A 9,489-nucleotide genomic window follows, 5' to 3' on the forward strand; every position below is an offset into this window, starting at 1 on the left:
AGTGCACGACCGACCGCTTCCCCGAGGGCTGCCCGGTACGACACGGGGGGCCCTGCCAGGCTGCCTCCTCACGGGGCAGCAGGGGAAAAAAACGTCACTTCTTGGGAAGGGAAAGTGGCTTTTGGGAGGAGAAAAGGGTCGGGGTTGTTCAGCCTGCAGAAGAGAAGGCTCGAAGGAGATCTTGAGCCCCTTCCAGTGCTTAAAGGGGCTCCAAGAGAGCTGGAGAGGGACTTGGGACAAGGGATGGAGGGATAGGACACAGGGAATGGCTTCCCACTGCCAGAGGGCTGGGTAAGATGGGATATTGGGAAGGAATTCCTGGCTGGGAGGGTGGGGAGGCCCTGGCATAAGTTGCCCAGAGCATGTGTGGCTGCCCTTGGATCCCTGGAAGTGTCCAAGGCCACGTTGGACAGGGCTTGGAGCAACCTGTGGTAGTTAAAGGTGTCCCTACCCATGGCAGGGGAGTTGGGACCGGATGAGCTTTAAGGTCCCTTCCAACCCAAACCATTCCATGATGATCCAATGAAACCCGGCTATCCCCTGCCCTCTGCTGAGGACTGATGTCCCCCTTCACCGTGGGGGTGTCTCCTCCTCCTCACGGCCCCGTTTCTCCTCCGGCAGAACGAGGTGCAGAACATCAAGTTCAACAGCTCGGGGCAGTGCGAGGCGCCGCTGGTGCGCACGGACAACCCCAAGAGCTGGTACGAGGACGTGGAGGGCTGTGGCATCCAGTGCCAGAACCCGCTGTTCACCGAGAAGGAGCACCGCGAGATGCACATCTACATCGCCGCCTTCAGCTCCGTCACCATCTTCTGCACCTTCTTCACCCTGGTGAGACGCGGGGGGAGCGCGGGGAGGTGCCCCCGGAAGGGCACGGGGGCACCAAGCTGTGGCTCTCTCCGCCCCGCCAGGCCACCTTTGTCGCCGACTGGAGGAACTCCAACCGCTACCCCGCCGTCATCCTGTTCTACGTCAACGCCTGCTTCTTCGTGGGCAGCATCGGCTGGCTGGCACAGTTCATGGACGGCGCCCGCAACGAGATCGTGTGCCGGGCCGACGGCACCATGCGGCTGGGGGAGCCCACGTACGTACCACCTCCATCCCCACGTGCTGAGAGGCGTCCCCGACACCAAGGAGGGCTTCCTGGGGCTTGCTGGCCTCTTGGGAGCCGGGGGGATGAGACCCCCTTCCTCCTCTCTGTCCCCTCGTGGAGGTGGGTGACGTTTCTGTCTCGCCTGCCCCCGTAGGTCCAACGAGACGCTCTCCTGCGTCATCATCTTCGTCATCGTTTACTACTCGCTGATGTCGGGAGTCATCTGGTTCGTCATGCTGACCTACGCCTGGCACACCTCCTTCAAGGCCCTGGGCACCACCTACCAGCCGCTGCTGGGCAAGACCTCCTACTTCCACCTCATCACCTGGTCCATCCCCTTCGTCCTCACCGTGGCCATCCTGGCAGTGGCGCAGGTAACGGGGTCACCATCCCGCGACGGTTCCCTCACAGGGTGACGCCCACAGGGCCAGCTGACCCGCCTGTCCCTGTGCCCGTCCCTGCCAGGTGGATGGTGACTCTGTCAGTGGCATCTGTTTTGTGGGCTACAAGAACTACCGCTACCGAGCCGGCTTCGTCCTGGCGCCCATCGGGCTCGTCCTCATCGTGGGGGGCTATTTCCTCATCCGGGGTAAGTGTGGGCCCAACTCCCTGAGGGGGTGAGGGCACCATGGGTGTCCCCCCACCCTCATCCCCTCATCCCTCCACCACAGGGGTCATGACGCTCTTCTCCATCAAGAGCAACCACCCCGGGCTGCTGAGCGAGAAGGCGGCCAGCAAGATCAACGAGACCATGCTGCGCCTGGGTAAGGGGGTCCATTGGCACCATTCCCATGGGAACTGGGGCAGGAACTGAAGTCAGACAGCCCTTTCCAAGGGGTAGTGGCAATGGAGACAAAGATGCAGTGATGTTGCACAGCCCCAGTGCAGCGTCCTTGCCCTGGTGTCGCTGGGGTTTGGCGACAACGGAATGTCCCACTTCTCTTCCAGGCATCTTTGGCTTCTTGGCCTTTGGCTTCGTCTTCATCACCTTTGGCTGCCACTTCTACGACTTCTTCAACCAGGCGGAGTGGGAGCGCAGCTTTCGGGAATACGTCCTGTGAGTGGGACGGGGATGGAGGGCGAGGGGGACACCGGTGGCATCCCAGCACCTCACACTGCTGAGTGGAGGTCCCCGTGTCCCCCACCGGTGCTGCCACCACATCTCCACCCTGCAGAGCTGTGGGGGGTCGTTGGTGTCCCCCCTCCTCACAGCCGGTGTCCCGTGTCTGTCCCCTCAGGTGCGAGGCCAACGTGACCATCGCCACGCAGACCAACAAGCCCATCCCGGACTGTGAGATCAAGAACCGGCCGAGCCTGCTGGTGGAGAAGATCAACCTCTTCGCCATGTTCGGCACCGGCGTCTCCATGAGCACCTGGGTCTGGACCAAGGCCACCCTGCTCATCTGGAAGCGCACCTGGTGCAGGTGGGACACCCTGAGGGTGTCACCCCAGCTTCGTGGGGCCCTTCCCGCCCCATCCAGCATCCTGAGATGTTGGAAGATGTCCCCAGATATTTGTCCCTCAGCTCAGTGAGTTGTGGGCTCAGCGGTGTAGGAATGGGGTGGCCTCTCCCCCTTGGCAGGTGTCTCACACCCTGTTTGTGGGACATCTCCACCCCCAGGGGACCCATCCAGTGCATCCCCCAGACCGGTATCCCCGTCCAGAATGGGAGAGGGAGATGGGGAGGGTCCCTGTGCCCCTGGCTGTGACACCTGAGCCCCACCACACCCCTGCTCTGACCCTGCCTGTCCCCAGGCTGACGGGGCAGAGCGACGACCAGCCCAAGAGGATCAAGAAGAGCAAGATGATCGCCAAGGCCTTCTCCAAGCGCAAGGAGCTGCTGCGCGACCCGGGCCGGGAGCTGTCCTTCAGCATGCACACCGTGTCACACGACGGCCCCGTGGGTACGTGCCCATGGGAGGGGACTGTCCCAGCAGCCCCCCGGGGTCCCCAGTGCCCCCCTTTGACCAGACCCCCCTGTCATTGCAGCCGGTTTAGCCTTCGACATCAACGAGCCGTCGGCTGACGTGTCCTCGGCCTGGGCCCAGCACGTCACCAAGATGGTGGCCAGGAGAGGGGCCATCCTGCCCCAGGACGTCTCCGTGACGCCCGTGGCAACGCCTGGCAAGTTCCACGTGGGGAATTTCAGGGGGAACGAGCCGGGCTGAGGGGTGCTGGGGATGTGCAGGGAGGCAGAGGGGGGGGCTGGGGTTGGCGGGGGGCACAGGGTAGGACGTGACCGCTCTCACCTGCCCACTCCCACGTCCCGCAGTGCCACCGGAGGAGAGGGCCAACCTCTGGATCGTGGAAGCCGACGTCTCCCCCGAGCTGCAGAAGCGCAGCGGCCGCAAGAAGAAGCGGAGGAAGAAGAAGAAGGAGGTGGACCCAGGCCCCGAGCGCTGCCTGGGGGGCTCCACGGCCCCCCTGGCCCCCAGCACCGTCCCTCGCCTGCCCCGCCTGCCCCCCCAGCCCTGCCTGGTGGCCTTTGCCCCCGATGTCCTCCCGGGGCTCCCGCCCGGCCGGCCCGACGCCGCCTTCTCCGGGGTGCCGTGGGGTGGGCACCGCAGAGCCAACGTCTTCCACCTCGTCAGCAACCCCTTCTGCCCCGAGAGCGGATCCCTGGAGGAGGAGAGCCCCGGGCCCAGCCCCGGGCACTGGCAGCACAACGGGGGCCCACTCTGGGCCCCCAGCCCCGGGGGGCCGAGGACTCAGGGCCGCCGGGCCGGGCTGGCCCCCATCCACTCCCGGACCAACCTGGTGGACGCGGAGCTGCTGGACCCCGACTCGGACTTCTGAACCCATCAGGGTGCTGTGAGGGGATGGGGACGCCTGGGGTGAGACCCCAAGGCTCGGCCAGCACTGGCAGCCTGTGAGGGGACACCAGAACACACCTCATCCCACCAGGATCCATCTCCATCAGCTCCTTCCCAGAAGTTCATCCCACCAGGATCCATCCCGACAGCCCGGCACGGCCGAATTGTCCCATCAGAGCAGGCATTTCTCCCTCCATCACCCAGACTTGATGCACACCCCAGCCCAGCAAGAAAGGTTTTGGGGTTCCCTCCAGCATCACTGCAAGAAGAGAAATGGGCTGTCAGTGGAACAACCCCCCCAGGTCCTGCAGGGATTTAAGGACAACGGGGACACTCCCTTTGCAGGGGACCAGCGGGACCAGCGGCGGGCGAACGTAGATCAGGGTAGATTTTGGGGTGCTTTGTCCCACAGCTCTGCCCCACCCACAGCTAGAGGTACGTAGAGCTCACAGACACTTGTGCCAATAGGGATTTTTGTGTTACATTTCTTATTTTTTGCTCTTTGTACGGGACGCCGGGCACGGCTCCGCTTGGGCGCTGCAGCCGGGAGCGGGGTGAGCCCAGTCACGGGGCGACAGCAGCATCATCCCTGGGGTGCACCCCTTCTTCTGGGCCCACCCCTCTTCCTTCAGGGGTCCCAAAGTGCCTTCCAGCTTCCCAGAGAGCTGAGCCAGACCCAAAGCAGAGAGGGTTGGCGGGATGGGAGATGGGAAGCGCCTTGGGGTGCACGGGCGCTCCCCGAGCCACGGTGCAAAAAACTCCCCAAAAAAACTTTGAAACCTCGGGGTCACCAACCCCCTGAGCAAACTTTTTTATTATTTTTTTAAGAACCCCCCCCCCCCAAATTACAGGGAACCTGGCTGAGCCCCGAGGCAGGAGGACTCTGGTCCCTGCTGGTGTTTGTATCTGCCTGTTATCCCTGTTCCTGTTTTTATCAGATCCCGGTAGGCTCCTGGTTTTGTTGCTATCCCAGTGACCTCCACGGGTTCATTTTTGCTGTGTAAAGGAAAACCCTCCTGTATCAGTATTAAATTTACCAAGTTTTCATTCCCAGTGGCTGCCTTGGGCTCTTTGAGGAGGGATCAGTGCGGGAAAACATCGGGGTGGGGGCTTGTCCTTTGTCCTAAAAAACCTCCAACTACTTTAAAAATTCCTAAAAGCTGCTTTAAGCTGCTTTAAAGTGCTTAAAACTGCTTTAAAGTGCCTTAAGAACTGCTTTAAAGTGCTCTGAACCCCCCGTTTCACCAGCAGAAGGCAGGGGTGAGGGGCTGGAAATGCCTGTGGGGGAGATTTTTGGAGGCACTGGCCGGGCTCTGGCAGCAAAGTGGGAGCTCTGGGAGGGCCCTTTGCCAGCAGGTGGCACTACGGGCTTAAATATCCCCAAAAACCACTTTTGGGGGGCTGCTGGGTGCCTTGGTGGGGGTCCCACAAGGGCATCTGATCTTTCCCATGGTGCTGGGTGGATGGTGCTTTTTTGGGATAAATGCTGCTTTGGCAAAATATCCCTTTTTGTTTCACTTGGGAACGATGCAGCCAAGTGCTAGGTTATCCCAGAGCCCAGACCCTGAAATTTGGGTGGAATTGGTCAGTGAAAGTGGCATTTTTCTGTTGTTTTTTGGAGAGCAGGATGGGCTCACTCTGCTCCAGAGTAAAGGCTGGGTTGTCCAGGGTGAAACAAAATGTTTATCTATCTTTTAATTTTTTTGGCCTTTTTTTCTCTCTTTATATATACCTATATTTTATTTTTGTGGGCTTTTTTTTTGTCTCCTTTTATGTATTTCATTTCTGTAGGTTTTCTATTCCTAAATGATTTGCCATTTTGAACCAAAAAGCTACAGTTCTTAATTTTGGAAACAGCAGGAGATGTCGTGACGCTGCCACATCCCCTCTTTTTTTCCCTCCCCTAAAAAAAAAAGCCACCTCAGTTTGGCACACAGGGACAAAGCAGTGAGTTTTTAAGGAAGGAGAGAGCATTTATCCTGGGAAACACCCCATATTCCTCACTGGAGGCTTGGAAGGTGGAAGCAGCGTGGAAAGATTGGGAGCAGTCACCAAACCTCACTATTTAAATAGTGATGACTTAAATAATGACGGTTAAAAGGGATGAAACACCACCCACCATGGGACAAATTCAGCCCAGTTCCTGATTCCTGCTTTTCCCTGGGAGCACTGAGCACCCACACCCAAAAGCAGCTGGTGCTCGTGGTGGGGACGCTGCTCAGGCTCAGGTTTTGCAGGAGAATAAGGATAATTGGGAATAAAAATGAAGAACAAGGTGGTGGGGAGGTGCCTTTGCCTTCCCTTTCCCACCTTACTCCTGTCAGGGGACAGGGATGGGGAGCACAGACACTGCCATGGGTTTCCTGAGTGAAACCCCATCCAGGGAACCACCCTTTGGAGCAGGGAAAGCCCTTGTGGTCACCCACAATGGGATGTGGGACCAGGGAAGGGATGGGAGCCCCCCGGGGTGGCCGATCCAGGACAAGGCTGGATCACATTTCCCTGAATTTTTCTGCAAGAGCATCATCTCCCTCCGACTCCTTCAGCATCAGTGGAGGTCCTGGCAAGTTTTAAGGAGCTGAGGGACAAGTCTCCTCCCTTGGGTGACCCAGGTGTCACCCACTGGCTGCCAAAATCCAATTAATTTCTCTGGCTGTACCTCGAATATCCTTGGGGAAAAGCTCAAATACTCCCATGGGAAGTGCAGGAGATCAAACCACAGAGGGTCTCAGGTCTCCTCAGCACCCCCAGAGCTTTCACTGGGGCAAAGCAGGGATAGTTCAAGAAATCTGGATGATATTCCATGTGAACCCACTTAGCCACTCATCCCCAGGGACAAAGGCTGGCATTGTCCATCCAGCTGGTTGCCTTTGCCATAATTAAATGAAGGAGAACTCTGGATAGCCCAGGCTGGTCACAGGGATGTTGCCAGGAGGAATTGATGGCTGCAGGAAAATGGGATTGCTGGAATCAGATGGGCAAATGCTGAATCATCCGAAAGTCATCCAAAATTCCTCTCAGTGGGACAGAGGGACAATCAGAAGGGGGAATGTTATAGGGTGGTATTGATTTCCAGTTTGGAATTATATATCCTGGCAGGATGGCAACCGTCTTTTGGGATCCAGGAGGGTGCTGGTGTCTTAAAGAATTGAAAAACTTCCATAGAAATCTCTTCTTTTCCCTCTTTTCTTCGTGCCTGGAAGGCTCAGCTGTTGCAGTGGTGCTGGGAAAAGCTTCCCTGCAGCTGGATCACTGTGGGGCTGGAGAGGAGCTGGTACCATCCCAGGTAACAGCAGCTTGGCTGCTTTGAACTGGGAGGAGGGAAGTGAAAAGGATCCACATGGAGCTGTCCTGCCCTCTGTCACACTCCTGGCTGCTGATTCCGTATTCCAGCACTGCTTTTAGGGCTGAACATCACAGGAATGGGCAAACCAGACTGTGGAAGTAATGAGTCCTGCCTCTGGCACTGCCACATGATGCCAACCATTCCCCATGGCATGGTGTGCTTGGATGGAGGGTTTCAGGGAATGTGGCCGATCAGGAGGTGAATGGCTCAGCCACACTCGATTTTGTGGCTGTGGTGGGGGAGAAAAACTTGGGGTTTCCTTCTTTGTTTAAGATCAAAGCGTGGGTGTCCACACAGAGCACCTGGGATTTCCTCCATCCTTCCTCCCTGGTTGTCACCTGCCAGAAAATCCCAGAACCCCTGAGGTTGGAAAAGCCCTCCCAGCCCATGGATCCACCCTGGGCCCCATCCCCACCTTGGCCCCCAGCCCAGAGCACTGAGTGCCACGGCCAGGCCTTCCTGGGACACCTCCAGGGATGGGCACTCCAAACCTCCCTGGGCAGCCCCTGCCAAGGCCTCCCCACCCTTTCCAGCAACAAATTCCTCCTCAGCCCCAACCTGACCCTCCCCTGGCCCAGCCTGAGGCCGTTCCCTCTTGTCCCCTCTGTCCTCTTGAAGGCAAAGAGGAGACACATCTGACATCCATGTCTGACCTTGCTCTCCCCTCACCTTTGGGCTATGACTGGCTCCAGTCTGGGGGATAACATGCCTGTGTCCCATCTCTGCTCCACCCCACCTGGGTGCCCAACTGCCAGGCAAAGGCATCCCGACCTCGCTGTCCTCCCCACGCCAGCCCCAACCTCCCTCTGGCACGGCTCTCACAGAGCCCTGACTGTTCCAGCTGCTCCATCCTCCCTCACCAAACAGCCTCTCCCTTCCTCTGCTGATATCCCTTGTTTTCCCAGATAAATCTCGGAGCACAGCCCAGTGCTTTGCTCCCGTCGTGTGGATCTCTGGAGGCTGTGACAGCGTCTGTTTAGGAGGGGTTTGTGCTGTGATGGGATGGAGACACATCCAGTTAGCACCGGGGCTTTTGGGTGTGCTGAGATCAGGGTAGGACCTTTTTCCTGGGAAAACACCTCCCCATTTGAGGACTGCACCGTTTGAAAGGGCAGGAGGGTGAAGATCCTGAGCCAGGTGGGCGATGCTGGTCCAAAGGACCAAACTCGGGGTCAGGATTTTGCTTCGGTCAAGGGGGGGGCAAAACAACCTGGCATTTTTCTGTCAGACCAGGAGACCTGTGGCACCGGGAGATGATAAATTCTGGAGGATTTCTGCCGGCACCGGGTCAGCACAAGCCCCTCTCCGCAGCAGGAGCTGGGATTTGCTCGGAGCCTGCTCTGGTCTTGCAGCGTCGATGGAAGGGGAGGGATATTCGTCTGCCACAGCTTCAAATCCCTCCCACAGCGGCTTTCAAAGAGTTCTGTTTTCAAAGGCCCCCTCCGAGACTGAAATCAGCCCCGAGACCGAGTTTTCTGATCCTTGGCAGAGGGAGAAACGTGCTGTGGAATCGGATCCTGATTTTGCTTCAGTGGGAAACAGCGTTAGTTCAGTAAAGTCGGGAGTTCTCATCACTTTCCAAGGACAAAGTAATGCGCTGCTTCTCCTTTAACTCCAATCCCCCTCTCACATTCCTCCCGTCGTCCTCTCCGGTGCCTCGGAGCCCATTAAATGCTTTACAGCCCTTTCTTTCCTGAAATCCTTCTTCAGCTTCCAGGTTTTGCTGCCCGCTCCTTCCATTGCTCCACTCCTTGATTTTTGGGGAGGTTTCTGTGAGCTCCCCCCTCTCCTTTCTCTCCCTCTCTCTGTCTCCTCTCCCTCTGCTCTCCTCCAGCTCCTCCTGAGCTCTGAGCTCCTCCGGGGCTTATGAGTGACTTAACTTGGGAATTCGACACTGGATCATCCCAATCTTGCCAGCTGTTTGTCCCTCATGTTTCTAACTCCTGGCATTTCTGGTGGACCTGAAGCTCCCCTCCAGCTTGCAGAGTTTCCTGCCTTTCTGTTTCCCAGCCTTTTCCACATCTCTCCTGCTTGGCCGATCACATCCCTGTCCTTTTGTCTCCAACTGGCCCAACATGTTGGATGTGACCTCCCTCTGCATCCACTCAGCCCCAAAACCACAGGCTTCAGTCCTTGGCGTGTGCCCAGAGATACTGCAATAACCCAGTAATGATAATGATGATAATGATAATAAACAGCTTCTCTGGGCAACCTGGGCCAGGGCCTCCCCACCCTCC

General features: G+C 57.9%; 1 protein-coding gene across 1 annotated transcript in view; it reads left to right on the forward strand.

Annotated features, from left to right (window-relative positions):
• The window catches only part of SMO (smoothened, frizzled class receptor), an 11,082-nt gene extending 7,086 nt beyond the window's left edge, over nt 1-3,996 (forward strand). Inside the window, exons 2-12 of the mRNA XM_029965611.1 lie at nt 3-35; nt 622-831; nt 912-1,084; nt 1,248-1,467; nt 1,559-1,682; nt 1,765-1,857; nt 2,042-2,150; nt 2,332-2,517; nt 2,849-2,997; nt 3,083-3,217; nt 3,366-3,996. Coding sequence (XP_029821471.1) covers nt 3-35; nt 622-831; nt 912-1,084; nt 1,248-1,467; nt 1,559-1,682; nt 1,765-1,857; nt 2,042-2,150; nt 2,332-2,517; nt 2,849-2,997; nt 3,083-3,217; nt 3,366-3,889 — 1,956 coding nt within the window. The 3' untranslated portion in view covers nt 3,890-3,996. The remainder of the gene's footprint in view (nt 1-2; nt 36-621; nt 832-911; nt 1,085-1,247; nt 1,468-1,558; nt 1,683-1,764; nt 1,858-2,041; nt 2,151-2,331; nt 2,518-2,848; nt 2,998-3,082; nt 3,218-3,365) is intronic.
• The last annotated feature ends 5,493 nt before the right edge of the window (nt 3,997-9,489 follow it).

The sequence above is a fragment of the Manacus vitellinus genome, unplaced genomic scaffold, assembly GCF_001715985.3.
Source record: "Manacus vitellinus isolate BGI_N305 unplaced genomic scaffold, ASM171598v3 scaffold_110_pilon, whole genome shotgun sequence".
Taxonomy (NCBI): Eukaryota; Metazoa; Chordata; class Aves; order Passeriformes; family Pipridae; genus Manacus; species Manacus vitellinus.